Source organism: Hordeum vulgare, chromosome 4H (genome assembly GCF_904849725.1).
Source record: "Hordeum vulgare subsp. vulgare chromosome 4H, MorexV3_pseudomolecules_assembly, whole genome shotgun sequence".
Classification (NCBI taxonomy): Eukaryota; Viridiplantae; Streptophyta; class Magnoliopsida; order Poales; family Poaceae; genus Hordeum; species Hordeum vulgare.
The window spans coordinates 374,955,514-374,976,889 of record NC_058521.1 but is presented as its reverse complement, the minus strand read 5'-3'; the positions used below and the strand labels follow the sequence as shown (position 1 = coordinate 374,976,889).

General features: G+C 44.9%; 1 protein-coding gene across 4 annotated transcripts; it reads left to right on the top strand.

Annotated features, from left to right (window-relative positions):
- Positions 1-6,925: 6,925 nt before the first annotated feature.
- LOC123448654 lies at positions 6,926-21,086 on the top strand. 4 transcript variants are annotated; one of them, XR_006631888.1, is made up of 7 exons: positions 6,927-7,254; positions 8,537-9,391; positions 12,428-14,318; positions 17,090-17,329; positions 17,409-19,766; positions 19,987-20,619; positions 20,691-21,086. XR_006631888.1 is itself a non-coding variant. In XM_045125616.1 (4 exons), the coding sequence occupies exons 1-4, from the start codon at positions 7,243-7,245 to the stop codon at positions 14,186-14,188; spliced, it is 2,541 nt and encodes an 846-aa protein (XP_044981551.1). In that variant the 5' UTR covers positions 6,926-7,242; the 3' UTR covers positions 14,189-14,434. The 4 variants fall into 4 exon arrangements, 2 of the variants coding, with proteins under 2 accessions (XP_044981551.1, XP_044981550.1); XR_006631887.1 differs by lacking the exon at positions 17,090-17,329; XM_045125616.1 differs by lacking the exons at positions 17,090-17,329; positions 17,409-19,766; positions 19,987-20,619; positions 20,691-21,086 and having other exon boundaries at positions 6,926-7,254; positions 8,537-8,872; positions 8,960-9,391; positions 12,428-14,434.
- The last annotated feature ends 290 nt before the right edge of the window (positions 21,087-21,376 follow it).

Sequence of the window (21,376 nt, the reverse complement as noted above, 5' to 3'; positions counted from 1 at the left end):
ATAGAATTTATTTGACTAAACAACGTGTGTCTAACACTATTTGAGACCGTCCCTCAAACTGGCCACAGTAGCTAACCAAGTACCACCAATTTTGCTTCTGCATCTTTGAGGCCATAACTACTCGTACCTCGAAATTGTTATGGATCCTATTAACTTATTCATTACCTCCTATGTACAATGCTATTCACTCTAACACGCTCACATGTTGCTCCATCTCGCGAGAGCGGTCACCTGTGCGTGCCGGAGAGCGAGCACTCCTTGCCTAGCTAAATGTCCAGGATAGGGAAGACACGACACTTGCTGGTCAAGTAGGGTTGCGCCCGCTTCACTAGGATATGCTCCCCCGAGGCCCCGAGTGTCTTAACTAATTCATCCGCACTTCCATTCAACCAAGGTTCAGAAAAATGATAATTCCCTAATTAATCAATCAGCAAAGGATCAATTGTTTGATCCTACTAGCTAGATACTCCATCCATTCAATCCACTATGAGTGTTCCCTTGCTCCTGCACGAGGGTCCTCTGCATATTCTGGAGATCTGATAGATATTATGGTTTCTCAGATATAATTAATGTTATCAATGAGGTGGTGATAGGTGTCTTAGTTTTCCCCTTTTTTACACTCGTCTTAGTTTTCCCTCTCATTTTCAATGTTTCAATGTTCGGGTTAGCTAATTCAGTTTCCCTTTTTCTCTCTTTACTAGCACAAATGCGTGACAAAGATGCATATGTTTGGCATTCTGTTCGTAAACATACACTTGTGCTAGCTTGCAGTACTACATTGTGTGATTGTGTAGTATCCAGACCACTACTAATGCTTAAGTTCATTGCCTTGCCGTGTAATTGTGTTATATGCATACCAGTACTAATACTCTATGCTCTTGCTTGAGAGCACATGTTGTGCTTTCTATCATGTAACAAAGATGTAATCATATGCACACCAATACTAATGCTCTATGCTCTTGCTTGAGGGCAAGTGTTGTGCTTTGTATCATCTAATGTAAACTCTATAAGTAGAAACAAACTTTAGCACTGTAATCCAGTATGTATTTAGTAGTGGATCAATGTATGTATTTGGTACGCTTGTAGCTGCTTATTTGTTGCTTGCACCAGAAATATCAATAAGTTACTATTGAAAATTCAAACATGCCATCAGGAAAATGTAGAAACACACGCACTGGTCTCAACTAGCTCAAATGCCCTGCTGCCATAGCCCTCCCCTAAGAGCATTCATTCAGCCCTATGGTAGAGCTGCTTCCGCACCCCGAGCACTCAACCCTATGATGGAGTTGGTTTTGCATCCCAGTCGTTTTTCTCATTGCAATGCATGAGCTCAAATTGTCTTTGCTTATCGATTTAGTTTAGTAGTGCATCTTCTCATGATCGGATTTGTCTCTTATTCCACTAAAGAAACATCTATGTAGTTTTTGGGTTTGTCGTGAAGTTCGTAGAAATCAATCATCAACTTGTTGCCATATCCAAGAAAGATGAGGCCGTTTTGTGGGGGTGCGCTCGAGCCATACTTCACACCGATTGATTAGCCACTTTTTTATTTGTATCACTACCACTGGCTTCATCTGCGTACATAGATGTATGATGTGGATGTAAAAGCTAAGTTTTGCATTAGTATCATTCTTAATTCTCAAGAGCAAGTAGGACAATGTGTTGTCAATGTGAACAAATTGTACTACCCTCCTGAGTGGTTTCCTGATAAATCTTAGTTTGTTCGTAATGGACCTATGTTTTTTTGTAGTAATATGTTTTGAAGATTTATAGATGGAAATGTGTATATCATTAGGTGATTTGTTAACAATTTTGATTTCTGTTGCAAATAATTATGTTTCATCTTATTTTCATTTACTGTACTCCAAATTTGAAGGTTGATATTATACAAATTGTACCAAATTAACAAATATTGGTTGTGAGAAAATTTTCAGTACGTAACAATCACGAACATTAGGAAGCAATTCATGGAAGAGCAGCCTCACGGTCTAGCTCAACAAAATTAATTTTTAAAGTTATGAATGTTTTCTTGTGCCGGTGTGGTTAAATGGCATTGCGGTGGGTGAGTTTATCGCCTTAAGATTGACTATGTTTACACATGTGCGACAAAGTGAACGACCTACGTCACCGACGACAGAAAAAAGAATAACTATGAGATAGATGGGTTTCTGTATTCAAGTGAATGAAACAGATTATGTGTGTGGTGATTGATTTTTATGTTATTATTTTTCGCCCGATGCAACGCCGGGCATTTGTACTAGTACATTCTAAGGATGTGTTCCGTTTGAGGATTTGGTGGAACTGACAGGTTGGTTCCGTCCCTGGTCAAGATTCTCGTGTTCAGTTGGCTCATGAACCAGAACCGACTGATCCTCATGGACAGAATATACCCTTCAGATGCTTCATCAACTGATACCGTCGAAACCTTGGAATCACTCAGTTATTCTTCTCTCGGTCGCTAGAAAAAAAGAAAAAGGGACGATCACGTTACCGCTCTCACCCTGTGCGCACCTCTCGACAGAAGTCACCGCTGCATCTGGCTCTGCCGCCATCGGACGGGAAGAGGACCACCGGAGGCGAGGAAAGAAAAAAGGAACCGGCCGACCTTGCAGCCCCTCCTCCTCCCGTCCGACCTGCAGCAGCTCCTCCCCCAGTCCGACCTGCAGCAACTCGTCCTCCCGTCCGACCTACAACAGCTCCTCCCCGAGCCCGACCTGCAGCAGCTCCTCCTCCCAGGCCGACGTGCAGCAGCTCCTCCTCCCAGCCCGACCCGCCGCACCCACCCCATCTTCCTCGAGCTGCAGCAGCCCCTCCTCCTCCTGAAGTTATGAGCACATTATAGGTAATCTCACTATTCATATGGAGAGGTGAGTGGAATGAGATTCTTCTCATTTTACCTTCCAAACCAAACACATGGACAAAATCAACCCACGCCATTTTTTATGTCCAACCAAACACAAGAATGGAACCAACCCATGCATCCGAAATGGAACCATGACATTCCATGTCTTTTGATCCTCAAACCGAACACACCCTAAAAGAGATCACACGTAACCAGAGACCGGGACTGCTCGTTGCCGGCCCGGCCCGGCCCGGCCCGCAATTTGCTGGTCTTACCTTGCCCACAGCGGACTGGGATCAGGTGACATGCCTACAGCATGTCACGCTGCAACATGCGCCCTCCCATCCGCCCTTCAATCTTCATCCAACGTCCCACAGCGATCCAAGGCAAAATATACTTACAGACAATAAACTACACATGTAAAATACATCAGACTACTGTTTTCAAAGTTGGTTCAATAGAATCATCAACTTTTCAGTCATTATATAATATAAACAGCAGCTATATTTTTTTACCAAATTTGCATAAATTAAATTTCAAACTTAGTTATACAAAAAAAAAACTGTATGCAAACAGCAGTCATATAGCAACATAAACAGCGGTAATTTACCAATACAAATTAAGTACCACTTGCTTGTACTTCAAAAGCTCGATACATTCAAATTCTCCACCAAACGGCCATTTCACTTGTACACTTAGGCCACAAAATAATATAGTTAACCCCATACTACTATAGTTAACCATGTCCAAAATACTATCTAACAAGTTCCATGCTAGAACAGATAATCATCATCATCACCACCATGTACAAAATATTATCTAAGAAGCTTTCATGCTAGAACAGATTATCATGGTCTGTCGTCAAGAGCTGAGTGAAACTCATAATATTATTGCACCCTTGAAGCACCACGTTTACTTCTTTGTTGTTGTCATACTTCTCCACTTGTACTTGAGGCCGCACATCATCTTTTTTCTTTTGTTGCACACCATCCTTCTTCCTTTGTGGCTGAGAACAAAAATCATTGTAGTTAGTTAACAAATGAGCAATAACAACATATCATGTATCAATTTTAACATACCTTTTCTCCATGTTTTGTTGGTCCTTTAGTTACTCTGTGCTTCCCCTTGAGTAACTTATCAAGCCAACTTTTCTTTCTCCTTAAGTTCTTTGACTGAACCTCTTTTTTCTTCAACCGTGCAGATCTAAGCAACTCATCTACTTGCTGGACATTCTCTTTGTCTTTACATAGTTCATTCATGACACTAGTGGATGCATTGAGTAAATCATGTATATGTGGAGCGACGGAATCAAGTGCATTATCCAATAGAATACAACATTGTGGAGAGTTGGCTGCTTTTTGTGCCATTTTGTGAAATTTATAAGACAAATCCTTGTATCGAAGTTCAGCTTCCATTTTTGGATTTTCTACCACATTCCTTCCTTCTCTGTCTTGTATACTTCCATTGCGAGCTTCTCTAGTCCACCTCTTCAAGACATAATGTGCCGACAGTGTCTTTATGTTCATCAAATCAAGCACTTTTAGACCATGTGCACACAAGATTCCTGTCCTATTGAACATCCCACAACTACATGAAACCGTTTTGGTTAAAGGATCACCTATCACTATGCGCTCCTCCTCAAACTGTAAATCTCCATGCAACCTCGCAATGGCAACAACAAAACTGTTATTTCCATCCAATACTCTACAACATGCAGCCGTTGATCTTTCATACTCACCTTGGAAAGCCTCAAAAATAATCGGAGTGTATAGCTCGCTTGCTTCCACCAACATAGGAGTCTTCATCTTAATTATTGGTATATTCTTTATTGCATCAAATTCAGATTCTAATTCAACTCTTCTTTTTACTGCCACTGTCCTCTCAAAATGCATCAAGAATCGAAGAATATGAAAATCTGATTTCAAATGATTTTTCAATGCATTGTTGAAGCTCTCACTTAATTGTGTACTTCTCACTCCCAAGCTAAAGACATCTCTCATATAACATTCAGCCCATTTTTCTTTCACCTTGTAGATACTATCTAACCAAGTTTGCTTATGCACTTTGAGCCTCATGTTGGCAAACGCTTTGTCAAATGCTACCTTGTCTTCATAGCCATACATACAAGCACCAAAATCTGTGAGAATATGAGGCTCTTTTTCTTCATCCTCCACTTCATCTCTCTCTTCCACTTCATCATTTTCTTTGCCCTTCACAGAAGTTAAGTGTTTGACAGCATTTTGCATTATATGAAAGGTGCACAATCCATGATATGATTCTGTGAAGACCTTTTCTATGGCTTTTCCCATTGCAGCATCTTGATCTGTATAGATAGTTCTAGGTTGCCTTCCATTATGTGCGGCTAGAAAAGTCTCAAAAAGCCATATAAAGGAGTCACGTGTTTCATCGAACATCAATGCAGCACCAAAAATGGTTGTTTTTCTGAACTGGTTCAGCCCAAGAAAAATACCAAATGGCCTATACTCTTTGTTTGTGCCAAATGTAGTGTCAAATGTGACAACATCGCCAAAGTGTGCATAGTCAAGTAGCATTTTAGCATCAATCCAGAATATGTTGGCTATATGCTCCTCACTATCCAACTGCAAATGGTATTTGAATGCTGCATTCTCAGCCTGCTTGTCACGAAAATAATTCAACATACTTCCAGCCTGTCCATAAGCCAACTCCCGCTGCCGCTTGCTTCGCAAATGGTTCTTTTGGTCACGACAAGTGTAACTAAGGTTGTTAGGACCACCAACTAGACGACAAGCATACTCATGTGAAGCTTTTGGCATAATTCCAGAATCATCGGCTGTTTCTATCTCGAAAGCTTGCACTTCTGAAATCTTCCTTTGTGATGCTAACAAGTGGCGGGTTTGTGGCAATTGAAGGCGATGATTGTGCTCCAAAACGACTTCGGTGACTTCAAAATTGTTGGCAACTCGATCATATGTAACAATCACATGAGCCTTACAATTGGTTCTTGTTTCAGCTCTAATACGCTTTGGCTTATGATCTGTTTGGTTTTTCCTTCGATGGCCTTCATTTGAACAAACAAACCAGCGTGAAGTAATCACACCATCACATTTGCTTTTGATTGTGGATCTTTTCCTCACATCAAAGCCGATGTGACCCCCATAATCTACCCAAAACTCCCAAGCCTCTTCCGAATCTCTGAACCTCATACCTACTTTGGGTGTCCTCTTTCCAATTTCTGGCATTGCACAACATTCAACTCTGTCAAATGAAAACAGGGGTATCTTAGCTGGAGTTACACTCTGCCCATCAACCACAGCAAGGACCTGCTTTTGACATCAAAATAATAGCAGGTAAGCGATGTTTGCAACCCAAACAAGCTAAATGAACCATACATGCTAACTGAACCCATATGCTAATTAAATCCATACTGATGTGCAAGGAAGAGGAGAGGCGACCTGGGCAGCTCGGCGGAGCGGCGTCAGGGGCGGCGTTTCGACCGTGCGGGGGCTCGACGGAGCGGCGACTCGGGCGACGACACGACCCTACGGGGGCTCGACGGAACGGTGACTCGAGCGGCGGCGCGACCTTGCGGCGGTTCAGCAGAGCGGCGAATCAGGCGCGGCGACCCTGTGGGCGCTCGACGGAGGCGGGGGCGACGCGACCCTGCGGGCGCTCGACGGAGGCGGGGCCGACGCGACCCTGCGGGCGGCGAATCAGGCGCGGCGACCCTGCGGGCGGCTTGACGGAGGCGGGGGCGACGCGACCCTGCGGGCGCTCGACGGAGGCGGCGCCGACGCGACCCTGCGGGCGCTCGACGGAGGCGGGGGCGACGCGAGCGCGACCACCAGTCCGCGGCGACTCGGGCTGCAGCGGCGCGACCACCAGTCCGCGGCGACTCGGGCTGCAGCGGGAGCAATTTCATCCAAGCTGTATTTTTTTTATTGTCTGTAAGTATATTTTGACCTAGGATCGCTGTGGGACGTTGGATGAAGATTGAAAGGCGGATGGGAGGGCGCATGTTGCAGGGTGACATGCTGTAGGCACGTCACCTGATCCCAGTCCGCCCACAGCACCAATCTCTGTGTCTCTGTCGCCGTTGTTCGTGTCTTTAAAGCTCGCCTCGCCTCGCCTCGCCTCTCTCTCCCCGTCTCTGCCTCCTCTCGGAACCACCACCGCGCCGAGACGCCAGGCCCTTACCGCACTCTACTCCCTGCGGCGTGCAGCTGCTCTCTGCTTGTCGCGCGCTCGGCTCCCGCAAGCGCCGCTCAATCCCGAAGCGGCTCTTCCCGTGGGACCTGCAGATACTGTTGTTTGTCTGGCCGGCGTCGTCCGTTTCTCGGGCGCGACAAGAGAATCGGAGGGCCCGCTTGCTCGGAGCAACGAAGGCTTCGCCACGAGCGCGGCGCCGGAGCCTCGCCTGCATGGAGACTAAGGTTTTCCTCGCTTCTCCTCCAATCTTACATTTCTTCTCTGCTTAGGATGATGCCGTTTTGGTGGCGCGTCTCGCGTCCTCGTTGCTTTGGCCGTGGGCGCTTCCCTTCCGTGATCGCGCAGATTTTTAGGTTTGCTTAGCGTGCGTCCGTGCGCGCGCGCCTCGTTGGAGAGCAGGCTCTGTCCTGGATTTGGTTAGCGCGGCCCGGGGTTCTCCGCTTCGGTGCTCCATGCCGGGGGATGCCCGTGGCTTTGCTTCCGGCGCTGTGTGGGAGGTGCCCCACGAGTTTGCTGGGGTGGCTGGGTGTGTTGGTTCTGGGCATGAGATTTGAAGAACGCAATGGTGCGTGTCGTGGTCTTGGAAGTACGGATTTGCTCGCCATGATGGCCCAGATTTGGGTGCTGTAAGCCTGTGGCGAGCGATTGAGATTACGCACTGCCTAGGTTGACGGTAGATTGTTGTCATTGTTCTCTGCTTGACGCCCGATAAGTAATTGGTAGTGCTACTTGATATTAGGTGGTTCATTCTGCCACGACTGCAGTTTTGCTTATTTTTTGGAGCATTCTACAATTGTGAGTGATGTACAAGCAGATGCCCCCTCCTCAGCAGTGGTTATACAATATGATATGCATTGCCTTTATTTGCTTCCAACTTGGTGTTTACACCTTTTTCTTGGCCCGTGTAATTCACTTGCACACTAGGCTTTGTTGACTTTAGGACCTTGGAAGGTCAGGTCTCAGTTTGAGGGTCCATGTTGTCCTGCTTGCAATTGCATTTTATCTTTAATATAATCGCTGGAAGCGTGCCGTGAACAAGCGTTTTACAAATTACTTTGTCTACCTTTCAAAACTCAACCCCTTTTGTGAAACCATTATGTCCTCAGTCTTGTGTGAGGTAGATTTGATGAATGTGGGTTACTTATGGGGCCAACTAGAACTCTGGACGTGGGTTACATATTTCCACCAGAGTTGCTCATCCGGTATGTTATAAACTAGTTTTGCTCAATACCTATAGTGATGCATCACAGGATTATTGCTAGTAGTATATAAGAACTCTAAGAGAAGTATCCAGGCCTCAAAAAAATATGTGTTGAATTTCTTTTGAATAGCTGTTTTCTCTCACCAATGTCCTGAATGAGATTTGTTAACGACGTACCCTTCTGGCTCATATACTTTAAAACAAACAATTGTAGTTACTAATGTTGATTATATACATGTTTTCTTAATTAATTTAAATATGTGATCTATCTCAACAAATTACATTTCTTCTTCTGATTTTGGTAGATGGAGTCACTTGAACTCAAAGACAATGGTGAAAACCAACCATCTTTAGAAGCTTCTATTGCTTCAGATGTGATATATGACAAAGCACCTGTATGTCCACGCATTGGAAGTGAGCACCAGGCAGAAATCCCCAATCTGTCCACAGAGGTTGAGTGCCATCGCCTCATGACCAGCACACCAGAAAGCATCCTACTTGGTTATGATCACCCTGGTATGATTGGATTAGCTATACCAATCATGTGGGTACCAAGTGAACTCCATAAGGAGGACGATTTGCGAAGGCAGCATTCTTCAGAAACTGAAGCAAGAGCTAGCGACCAAGGCGAGGATATTCAGGTGACCTCAATTTACCCAATCAGAAATAATACAAGTGCCCATGATTCAACATACCAGGATCGACATTCAGTGCTGCCTGTTGATCAGATAGAATCTTGCATCAATCAAGCACATGATGAGAACTTGGATCCACTCTCTACTCAAGAAGGTCCCAGTTTTACCAATAAGCCGTTGACCCAGCAAGGGGAAATCGAGCAATTTACTCCACTGCCTGGTTTGTCCAGTTCGCTTTGGAGTGGTACTAAGGCAGAATGTTTTCTTCTCGGGCTCTACATTTTTGGCAAAAATCTAAGCATGTTGAGCAGGTTTCTTGGTAATAAGACTGTTGGGGATGTGCTCTCATACTACTATGGAATGTTCTACAGAAGAAATGCTTATAAAAGATGGTCGGACTGCAGAAAAGCAAGAACTGCAAGATGCATTCTTGGGGAACACATCTTTACAAGTTGGCGACAACAAGAAATTATATCTCGTTTGAAATCTATAATCCTCGCAGAAGTTCATGATTCATTGGTCGAGGTACGTTGTAAATGTAGGCCATACAAATAATTTTGATCTCTTTTGCCTTTAGTTTTGGTTCGCTGGTTAATTAGTGAAAGAGCTCAATAAATTATTCCCATGATCAGCTGAGTTTTGTCAGGCTGACCCTCAGTGTTAGCTTTAATCTTGATTCATGTATCTGCATACTTAGTCTTGTTTCGTTATGCATGTTGAATAGATTAGAGAGTAGCTAGTCCGATGAAGTTTCAGCGGAGGCGTGTGGAGACGGCGAGATGCTGGGCTGCCGTGCGATACGGCGAGCATGGTGAGATGCCGATGACAGCGTGAAGCCGCTGTGCTGTGCGATGCGGCATAGACATGTGAAGCGACAAAATGCAAGGACGGCTGAAGCAAGACCTGCTGGCTGGACGGATTAGTTGGAGCTAATGTTCAGTACGGGTACTAGCTAGTCCGGTGACTCGGTGAAGTTGGTGCGTGGATGAGTCAGTGTAGTCTGCATGGAATTAGTCCAAGCCGGTGGCCCTTGGCGGTGTGTTAGTTGTGCATGGATAGGAGTGGATGCCATCACCTGCATGTCTCGTTAGTTTGTTGAGTAGTGGAGCACTTCGTGTGGTAAGTGGCGTAAGTGGAGGATCGGCTAGCTGCTGAGCTGCATGTATATATGGGTGTTGCATTTGATAATGAAATGAGGCTGTGAGGGCTGAAGGAAAAATCATGTAGCACATGTGTTCTCACCGGGAGAAGAAGCAAGGCCTTTCCTCTCCTTGGTGAAGTGTGTGTGTGTGTTCTGTCCTTATGTATGTCCTTGTGTTCTTGAGAGAAACCACTAGAGAGTTGTGTCTGGCAGCTCGAGAAAGAAGAAGAAGCGGCGTTGCGAGGAGGTGGCGCCAACAATTGGTATCAGAGCCTTGTCGATCCGAGGCGGTGGCGGCGCGACGGACTCAATGTGAGGTGCAGGACGTCGGCGTGAGGTGGAGGCCGTCGGCGACGCGATGCCGCTGGTGGTCGGTTGCGGTGTGATGCCGCAAGATGATGATGGCGTGGTGAGCGGCGTCGCCAAGGCATGGCCCACGTCAAGAGGAGGCCGCTACGTGCGGCACGACGCCGTGGTGACCGGTGCTGTGATGGCGCCATCCATGGCAAGATGGTCCATGGCGGGTGGTTCGCGCTGTGACGGCGTCGTCCACGACAAGGAGGTGTTTGGCAGTGTGACGCCACGGAAACATGTGGCTGCGGTGCGATGCCGCAAGAGGAGATGGCGGCACGATGCTGCTACAATGACGATGAGATGCCGTTACAAGGTGAGGCGGTGCGACACTGCTATACGAAGACGGTGTGGTGACCGGCGCTGCGATGGAGTCGTCCATGACATGATGAAGCGCGGTGGTCTGCGGCGATGCGATGGCTTCGTCAAGTGGTTGCGGGTGATCCGCGTCGGACATGAGAGAATCAAGATTAAGGGGGAAATTGTTAGCTTTAATCTTGATTCATGTATCTGCATACCTAGTCTTGTTTCGTTATGCATGTTGAATAGATTAGAGAGTAGCTAGTCCGATGAAGTTTCAGCAGAGGCGTGTGGAGACGGCGAGATGCTGGGCTGCCGTGCGATACGGCGAGCATGGTAAGATGCTGATGACGACGTGATGCCACTGTGCTCTGCGATGCGGCATAGACATGTGAAGCGACAAAATGCGTGGACGGCTGAAGCAAGACCAGCTGGCTGGACGGATTAGTTGGAGCTAACGTCCAGTACGGGTACTAGCTAGTCAGGTGACTCGGTGAAATTAGTTGGTGCGTGGATGAGTCCGTGTAGTCTGCATGGAATTAGTCCAAGCCGGTGGCTCTTGGCCGTGCGTTAGTTGCGCATGGATAGGAGTGGATGCCATCACCTGCGTGTCTCGGTTAGTTTGTTGAGTAGTGGAGGGTGGAGCACTTCGTGTGGTAAGTGGCGTAAGTGGCGGATCAGCTAAGCTGCCGAGCTGCATGTATATATAGGTGTTGCATTTGATAATGAAATGAGGCTGTGAGGGCTGAAGGAAAAACCATGTAGCACATGTGTTCTCACCTGGAGAAGAAGCAAAGCCTTTCCTCTCCTTGGTGAAGTGTGTGTGTGTGTGTGTTCTGTCCCTGTGTGTGTCCTTGTGTTCTTGAGAGAAACCACAAGAGAGTTGTGTGAGGAAGCTCGAGGAAGAAGAAGAAGCGACGCTGCGAGGAGGTGGCGCCAACACTTTTTTGGTGTACATTCTAGCATTCACCGTGTCCTTCTATGGCTAGATTTCTTTTCTCATTTGTCTTTATAACTTGAATTGTCCGAAGGAATGCTTTGTGTAAAGTCCAACTGATATGTACTACTCAATTTTCTAAATTTGATGGGCACTATTGATATTTTTCTCTCACTTATCTTTGTCACTGTTCTTCCGGCTGTATTTTTCTTTTTTCTCTCTGTTGATGTCAAAGAGTTCTTGCTGGTGCTGCACATATGATCATTCTTTATACATGTGATTGCATGTATGTCTTCGAAGGGAAGTGGGGAACCAATCCATTGAAGGCATCAATTCTGTTTTCCCCAGTTTAACTGGCCGTGCTGTCAAGTATTAAGAACTTTTCTTTTCGAGATTCTCTCGAGTTCGAGCTTTTCGTTCCACTTGCATTGTTCAAAACAGTACGTTCGATCTTGATTTTTCTTCATTTTATACTACTCCAAATCTCCATAGTTCAGGCAGCTGAGTTTGTTTAGTGCTCCACTTCACTTGTATATGAGCATATCTGACTACTCTGGTGCAGTTTATATAGATTTTCAGTTACGAATACTAACCTGAAACCTGAAAACCAAAGCCATTGCAGGTGCACTGCATTTGGCTGTCTCCTGATTTCTTCTTATTTCTGTAGCTTTAATTAAATGTACTTGGTATTGTTTAGTCCATTATTCCCAGGACAAATAAACGAGTGTTGATCCAGAGCCAAAAAATATATTCTATTCTTCTATCACCCATTTCCATATGAATTATATTGCTTTGTTTTTACCGGGAATTGTATTGCTTTCGCCTGTTGCAGATTCTCAAATCTTTCAACGCCGGACAAACATCTTTAGAGGATCTTGTCTTTGCGATAAAATCCTCTGTTGGAACAGAAGCTTTTGTGGAGGCTGTTGCAATTGGTAAAGGGAAACATGATTTGACTGGATTTGTTCTGGACCGATCTAAACCAAACCAAGCTCCTTCTGTTCATCCTGACATGCCTACAGGCAAAGATTGTTCCTTGCTTGCTTCTGAAGATATAATCAAGTTCTTAACAGGCGGATTCAGAATAAGCAAGACAAGATCTAATGATCTTTTCTGGGAAGCTGTCTGGCCCCGTTTGCTTGCAAGAGGGTGGCGTTCAGAGCAGTCAAAAGATGTGAGAACAACTAAGAATTGCCTTGTGTTTATTATGCCAGGTATCAAAAAATTCTCAAGAAGGAAGCTTACTGAAGGCACTCATTATTTTGATTCTATCAGCGATATCCTTAAACAAGTTGTGGCGGATCCTGTTCTTCTTGAGGTAGAAGTTGGCGGAGTGGACAATGGTGTTACTGCTGAGCAGTGTGGATATGCTACAGACATGAGTCTGAACCGAGATGGTCCTTTTGATGGATATCAGGAGCTTACAAAGTTCACAATTATAGATACTACCTTGGTCCAAGGGGAAGAGCCCTCCAGAGTCAGAGAGCTGAGGAAATTACCACCTGATGTAAATGTCCGTTTTGGTCCTTCACGTCATTCTTGTAATACTGTGAGTGGCAGTTCGTCAGAGGAGCAAGATGCGGAAGATCAATCATCAGACGACCAGGCAGATTGTCGACGAGTCACAGCTGATATGAATGACGCTGAAATGATTTCAGTATGCCATGCAGGCAAAGAAAACCAAGTCAATTCATTGCAAAACATGTTGGCTGCACCATCCTCGAGTTTTCCAGTCAATGGCCATTCTTCTAATGACAGTATTAACAAAATTGATTTGACATGCGTCTTTGGTCCGAAAACAAAAACTGAGAGGCGCGAGTATTTAACCCCAGTGTCAAATCACAGAAGCTTATCCAGCTGTAGCAATGATCAGACCAGTCAGCGCAGCTTTTCTTTCTCCAAAGGACATGGTTTAGAGAGAAAGAAAATCAAGCCGCTGTGGACTTCACCGAAACCAACTGCAGTTGATGTCAGTGACAATTTTCAGACTAAAATAATTGCCAGGTATTCCACGAAGGAGAAGCCATGCGAGCAGATAACGGTTGCATCAAACTCTTTTACCAATGACAGATCAAATGAGAAGATCAATGTGTCCAGCTTAAATGTGGATAAGTCATCTGAGTGCCAGGTTAAGGTGGTGCCTAAAGTTCGTTCAACGATCAGAAACGCTAAGTCAAAAGTTGCCAAAGAAGGGGCGCAGATTACTAGTTTGGTTAAACCGAAGACAAGCACAAGGGTATGTGTCGCTTCATCAGACGATGATGGTTACATCAAGGCTGAGGAAGGCCTTGCCGTTTCAAACATTGATTGTGTCCATGATGTTTCAGAGGCAACAGGACAACCTGCTGGCCTGCAACCTGATCTGGCTTTACAGGTGAATTCTCTGAGGTACGGAACCAGGAACAGATCTCCGACAGCAAAAGCTTTGGAAGCACTTGCCTCGGGGTTCCTTGTCCTTGGAGGAAAGCGTAAGGGTGAACCCAAAAACCCTGGGACAAGCAGGCCTCCCCAGAGAGCTCGGAAATCCTCGGTTTCTACGCCTACAAGCAGTGACACAGACAAGTCCAGTATGGAGGTTGATTTGCAACGGTGAACAGATTGTTATGTGTTTGTTGGTGCAAAAAAGGGCACCGTATGGACATTGTGGATGATCAATATCAAGTGGAACATGATATCTTCAACTTAGACTTGATGAGTTGTCTCCATCAATCTTCCCTTATGAGGTACCTTGCACTTTGTGATTTGTACTATTTACAGTGCAATGGCGAGCTGGTTGGCATGTAGTAGCTTATTGAGTTGTATGCCTGCGAACACTTTGCAAAACGCAACTTGTACTGGAGAGGGAAGAATTCATACCATATACTCCCTCCATTCCTAAATATAAGTCTTTTAAGAGTTTCTATTAAAAAACTACATACGGATGTATATAGACATACATTAGAGTGTAGATTCAATCATTTTGTTCCGTATGTAGTCCCCTAGTGAAATATCTAAAAAGACTTATATTTAGGAACGGAGGGAGTAGTAGTATTAGCCAATTCATTATGTACTTATATGATTGATCTTAGGACCCCATTAGCTGGGGAACGTTCACCAGCAGGGGTGGCATTTGCGTACCATTTCGCTGGCAGTTTTAGTTGTGAGGGATGGCAGTTAATTCAGAGCGACATGGCAGTTTCTATCAAAGAAGGCAATTTTTTGTTTAAAACTGTCAGTGCTTAATCTCGTTTCAGAACTAAAACTATCAGTAAAAGGGGTTTGTTTGCCATCCCTCTCCTAGCGGACGTCAGCCAGATATGATTTTCATAATCTTATATCTTGGATCCAAAGATTGACTTTCATTAAGACATCATGGGTGGCATAGCGTCCTAGGTTGTAACCTACTTTAAAGAATCTCTACTATTAAAGGGGATCTGCCGTCGTCGTGATGGTTCGACCAGCAGGAATCCCCTTCTATCGTTACAGAGAAGAGAAGTCCACCCACGTCCATCCGACCCGTCAAAAGGCAAAAAAAAAAGAGACGCGACCCACGAACGCACCTGCCTCCCCCACGCTCTCACGATCCCCTCCTCTCGGCCTCCGTGGTCTCCCCCAAGCCCACGGTTAGATCCTCCATCTCTCCTCCCGACGGGAACCCTAGCCGCCGGCCATGCCGACCGACCGACTGACCGCCATGGGAGGGAGCACCGCGGGCGCCTCGGCCGGGTGCGGCCACCGGCGGGGGCGTCGTCGTGGGCGGAGGCGCGGTGACTGGTGGTGGCGTCACGGGAGGAGGCGCCTTCACGGGCGGTGGTGACACGGGAGGAGGCGTCACGACGGGCGGCGGCGCGGACACGGGCGCGACAACCGGAGGCGGCTTGACCGGCGCGACTGCGGGTGGCGGCTTAGCGGGCGCGGGAGTGAGGGGGGTGGCGGTGGGCGCGGGCGTGGCCGGCGCGGGAGGTGACTGGGCGGGCGCCGTCGGCACGCCGGTGCTTTTCTGCCCCAATTGGTGCCCACATGGCCATATCGATTCAAGCGCGAGGTGAAGACACCCCTCACTGTTCAAATGTGCTTCTCTACATGGGCGGCGTCACGGCGACCAGTTTGACTGTTCAAGCCAAGGTGAAAATATTGACCTCCCTTTATTTCTCAGTTGTGTGAGATCTGATTTTATTCAGAATTTGTGTGGAGCTTGAAGCACATGAACATGTTTCTCCCTTCCTCCGTTCTTCGCCATTTCTCTGTAGAAGCCCACCACCTCCGCGGCGAGGCCATTCTATGCCAGCCCGGCCATCAACGCCGTCCAGATGATCATGTTTGGCTCCGAGATGCCGTCGAAGGCTGCGACAGCTGAGCGCATCCCTCCTCCGCGTTTTAGGTACATGGTGATGAGGACGCTGCAGGCAGCCGTCTCCGCGTCAGACCCAGCCTTGCACGCGCACGCATGGAGCTGCGCGCCGAGGCACGGGCCCTCCTCGCATGAACATGCCTTCAAGACGCTCGGCAGCGCCAAGCCGTCGGCGACGCCTCCAGCCCTTTGTACAGTCTTGATCTGCAGCATGCGGAAGGAGGAACAAGCAACGCGGGTCAATAGCAATCAGCAATCAGCAACGCTGCCTCCCAGTCCCAGGTGCTGAGGTGCACAATTCTGCGATACAACTTCTGGAGCTGGAACCTGAAGCACTTGTTATACTCGACAGTTCGACTGCAGGTAGAGTGTCCTTACCTGAGAAGACAGAAGAGCACCATGGCTGGCTCGTGTGCTATGTTTCCCTAGCTCGGAGTCGGCTTCTTCGGCATCAACATCACTCATCAAGAGGAACGTTAAGGCGCCCTGATTCACGGGAGATTCTCCTGCGGCAGTTGGGAAGTTTATAGTGGGTGCGATTGTGTCAAACACAAGTGTCATTTAGACTAATTAGTTTCAGTCATGTTAGAATAATGCAAAGGGTTCCAGATTCAGAAGTTATATTTCGGTAGTGCCATCAAGTGATGGTCGTTTCAGAACATTGTTAAGATGAAGCATTTTTATGTAGGTTGTAAAAGGGTCATAACAGTGAAGTTATAATGGTCGGGTTGAAACTTACCATTTCACCAATCACCAAGCTATCAAATGAAATGAAAATTTCTACCAGTTTTGGGTCAATGCATAAATTAAATAAAATTGCATATCTGGATTCAGTATGACTACCTTAAACAGGCACCATTTTGAATTATAAATTATAATGTCCCATGATGATCTCATGTTGAGTGGAACATACTATCTTTGTCACTTGTTCATGTCTGCAAAGAGAAGTACTGGGTAAAATTATATGGTTGTAGGTCAAAAATTACAGAAGAAGAGATGCTAAATCACTTTTTATATTAACTGATAAACCATTTACCAGTATGAACTTGTTAGGCTGTGACAAATTAACCTAGAAGCAGATGCAATACATCTTCTGTCCGATCACACTCATACCTTGGCCTCAGGATATAGATCTTATGTTTCTACTATTTTTTTTAACAACAGGGGGCTTCAAGGTGGTTTGATTTGTTAACCAATTAATAAGAACTTCTGCGTAAGATTGGGTCAGCAGCATTCTCTTATCAGGCAATGTCTTTGGATACGTACCTCTCTGAAGCTTGGACATACCTTGGAAATGTACTACTATTAATGCAATAGTTGATTGTCTGGTTGGCTCTTTTAGTAGCATGGATATAACTAATAGTTTGGCTTTTAAATTTAGAAAATGACCTTTAGTTCACTAAGGTTAGTTTCTGTTTACATTGCTCTGCATATAAAAAACCAAATTGTTGTGCTAACAAGGCGTATGACATATGATGTTCAGGCAAAACATTGTTTAGGAAAAAATGCAGAGCGGAGTTTATGGATATGCATTGTCCCCTGAACGAGGAGACAACTATTCAAGGTGCTGCAGAAATTTTTGGTGGACCGATCGATATCTCAGAAAGTATTATTGACCTCTACATTCCCTTTGGCATGCAGGTTGAACAAGTAAATACCCACCAACTCTCAATTATCTTCCGTTTCTAATCTTTGTCCTAAGTCTTCAGGACATAGGAGAACTTGATTATCTGATTAGGTACCTTGACTAGATTATTTTTGTCTACTATAGTGAGATGTTGATGATGCCAATGTAAGTTTCTTAAGTGAGAAGGAGAAAAATAACTTCTCATGGAAGTACTCTCACTTTTCTGACATGCTCAGATGTTGCCAATTTAGGTTTATTAAGTGAAGTCAAGTTTGCTTAGTGGTATGCATATTAACCTTTGTCAGTGAAGAGCAGTCCCAAAAAACATAAGAGTGAAGATCAGATTTAGTTAGTGACAAACAACGTGAAATCATACATGGCAAATTAACAAACGTGTCCCAGTCCTACTGTTCCTTATTTGTTACACTGTTTTTTCGACAATCAAAGCTCATATTTTACATTAAAACTGGTTAAATATTCCTATCAGTTCTGCATAGATGCCCTTCTCTTCTGATAAATAGGCCATCCACTTTAAAAGTAAGATTTCCTTGCTAGCTCCAGTTCAGTTCGTATCTCCAGTTCTGTATATACATGAATGTTTCTCCCTTCTGTTTACATGAGAGCAAAATAAGACATGTCGGGTTAAATCATTGAAATATTGTACATGTTAACAAAAGAGAAATTCCAGATGTGTACTCCTGACCCTTTGTATGATTGTTCAACGGTGAGGCTGCACCTCTTCTGTTATCTTAGGTGAGATGTACTTGATGATGTGACAACTCTTAGTTTTTCGACAACTCTTAGTTTTTCGAATATAGCGTTTGTTGTTGTTTCATATTACTGGTTGTTTCTTTTGGTAATTCTTTGAATTTTTTTCCTATATTGGTTCTCCCTTAATATAGCAAGCTTCCCTTGAGTATCTTTGAGGATTTTTTTAACACCACAAGTGTTATTTGGTTTATTATACTTTGTGCTCATGTCCTAGCAATCAAGGGATTCAATAGTTCGATTCTACATGTCGCTCCTCACCACATCAGGCCGTCGTAGACACCATCGGCTTAAATCTTGTGGATGGCGACGTAATTCTTCCTAACACTTATTCATCTTTGGTCAAATGCTGCCGCCACCCAGCTCTTTAGGCAATAGCCATAGTAATGTTTATTTAGATCCATTCGCTGTGTTTCTGCCATTTCAAAACTATTACCTCCAGATGTGTGTGTGTGTGTGTGAAAAGAAACCAGATAAGTTTGCATATGCTGTTAATATCCAACTTTTTACCATCGATGAGTCAATGGTACTGGTTCTTGCTATTAGTTGGTGAGACCTTTGGAATTTCTTATGTAGCATACGTCTCCTACCTAACAGATGGGAATATAAAACCATAAATAACATCTGCAAATGAACCAACACCTAGGCTATAGAAGAACATCAGAATCAAAACCTTCTGATAAAAGTACCGGGGGTGCGTGGGTCGGGAGGTCAAATGTCATGGCAGTAGAGGCGGCGACATATGTCAATGAAGAGGAAAGGTACGGGGGTGCGTGGGTCGGGAGGTCAAGGAGGAGGAGGAGAGGTATGTGCTCGGCGGCAACCAGATCACCGAGGTACCGAGCACAACCGGATGCAGAACAATCTCGCGCTCTTTTTGGTGTGATATACATAACCTGCAATCTCTCGGTTGATGATCATTGTCATGCTACTGATAAGGAAACTAAGTGGAAAACATTAAGGCTTGCGTTCAAGTGCAAATGGCTACGAGCATCTCATCCAGAAAAGGAAAATGCCATGTACCCAGCAATGGCGTCAGTCGACCGCCTTTCTCTTGGCAATCAGAATCCTCTTCAGAATGTTGTGAACCAAAACCAGCAAATGCATACTTCGGTTAGAACTGCAAGGCCAGGAAGAGGTTCAAACAACTCTCAGAAAGCACAAATTACTCACCCAGTAGAACCAACTGTAAGTGCACCAAAAGTTTACACTGCGACAATGGCTAAAAGAGGCAATGCTCACACAACTCAAATTACTTACCCGACCAATACCAGCAACTACCTGCCGGAGCCAGAGCCGGACCAGTATGAAGATTATGGGAAGGACACACCAACAGAATATGGATCAGAGGGGTCCACAGTGTATGTGGGAAACCTACCCTACCACATTGACGACGAGTCCCTCACACTGAGCTTTGACCATGCTGGAGTCGTGGTGTTCTCGGAGGTTAGCCTTTTCAGCTCTTCATCATCCTTGTTCTTTCTATGATATATGACAAATATGGCCCAAATCCATCATCGACAAGAATGGACTGTTTGTTTGGCAATCTGTTTCATCAGTACTGTTTTTTTAGAATGCCATCAGTACTGCTGAGATGCAGCTAGCAGGATGTATATATGTATATATATTTTTTTTCTCTCCATGTTCTAAAATGCAGATTGTGCAGGTCATTTACGATGACAAAACGGGCCAGAGCCGTGGATTTGGGTATGTTACCATGATTACTGTTGAGGAGGCTGAGAAGGCTGTTAGAACGTACCATGTATATGTGAGTACTTTCTGTAGCTTCATGGGGGCTTGTATATACTTTAATACGAGCCAAGTTAATTGGTCCCTTCATTCTGTCAAGTGTTAACCCTGTTCAATAGCTTATTCATTCATGGGTGGTATGAAGTACGTGCACCTGAATGTTCTTTAATCTGTTTCATTTTTGGTAGCTTTTGGAAATGTTTGTTTTATATGCTAAAGGCAGGCTGTGGAAACCTTATGCTTTAGGCTTCGCTGATTAACTTTTCATGTGGACATTAAAGGTGATATATGGCAGTGTCAGACCTCTGACGGTATATATCACAACTCCCCGTCAATCTGGGTGTCCATTCGAAATCTTGGTGTGCAATCTGCCGTGGCAAGTGGACGACTCGTGGTTGGAGAAGCTGTTCAGCACGCACGACAAAGTAGTTGATGCTAGAGTAGTTTACTATGAGTGCAGAGGAGGGGCCAGGCATTCAAGGGGATTTTGTTTGTCACAATGACGACAGAGGAGCAATCCTACTGCGCGATAAATTCTCTCAACAAGCAGGTAAGTGTAACAACTGGTTGGTTTCAGTGTCAGCTAAAAGAAAATCTGATTTTCACTTTGAATCTCTGCAGATTCTGGAGGGACGTACCCTTCGAGTGAAGGTTTTAGGGGAGAAGCCACAACAAGGCTACTGAAGATATATGTAGCACGCCTGATACTGCTCAAGGCCTCCTCTGAAATGCATGAATTGAAAACCAGAGTTTAGGGAAAATGCAGGAACTATAGTGCCATGCCTTGTGCAATGATACAGGAAAGTGAAGTACGTACATGAATTTTCAATATTGTTCATCTAGGAAGTTCTATAAGAACTCCGCAGGTGTTAGGACAGAGAAGTTCCCAAGAGACCAGAGAAAACTTCCATGAGATCGAGACCTCATGTTTCTTCTCTGAAACTCATTTTAATTAGACCATTTCATTTCATAGGAAAATGTCATATCAATACTGAAGTGTGATTTCTTCATTTGAAAGTTGAATGGCATTGCAAAGGTAAACATAAATTCATAGGTTTCAAATTGTTTAGCTTTCTCTCCACTTTTCCCTCGTATTAAAACTATTTTCATATCTGGTTACTTCACAGACCTCAATTTGTGAAACAACTCAATTGTTTTGTGTTGATGATGGCGCCAAAAGAAAAACTGAAAGAAATGCCACAATTGTAACTTTGTCACGTGCTAAAACTTAGGTGGCCCCCTAGCTGGTTTTTTATGATCTATAGCAAAGGGACTAACTTTTAACTGATCCCAAAGATGCAAAGAAG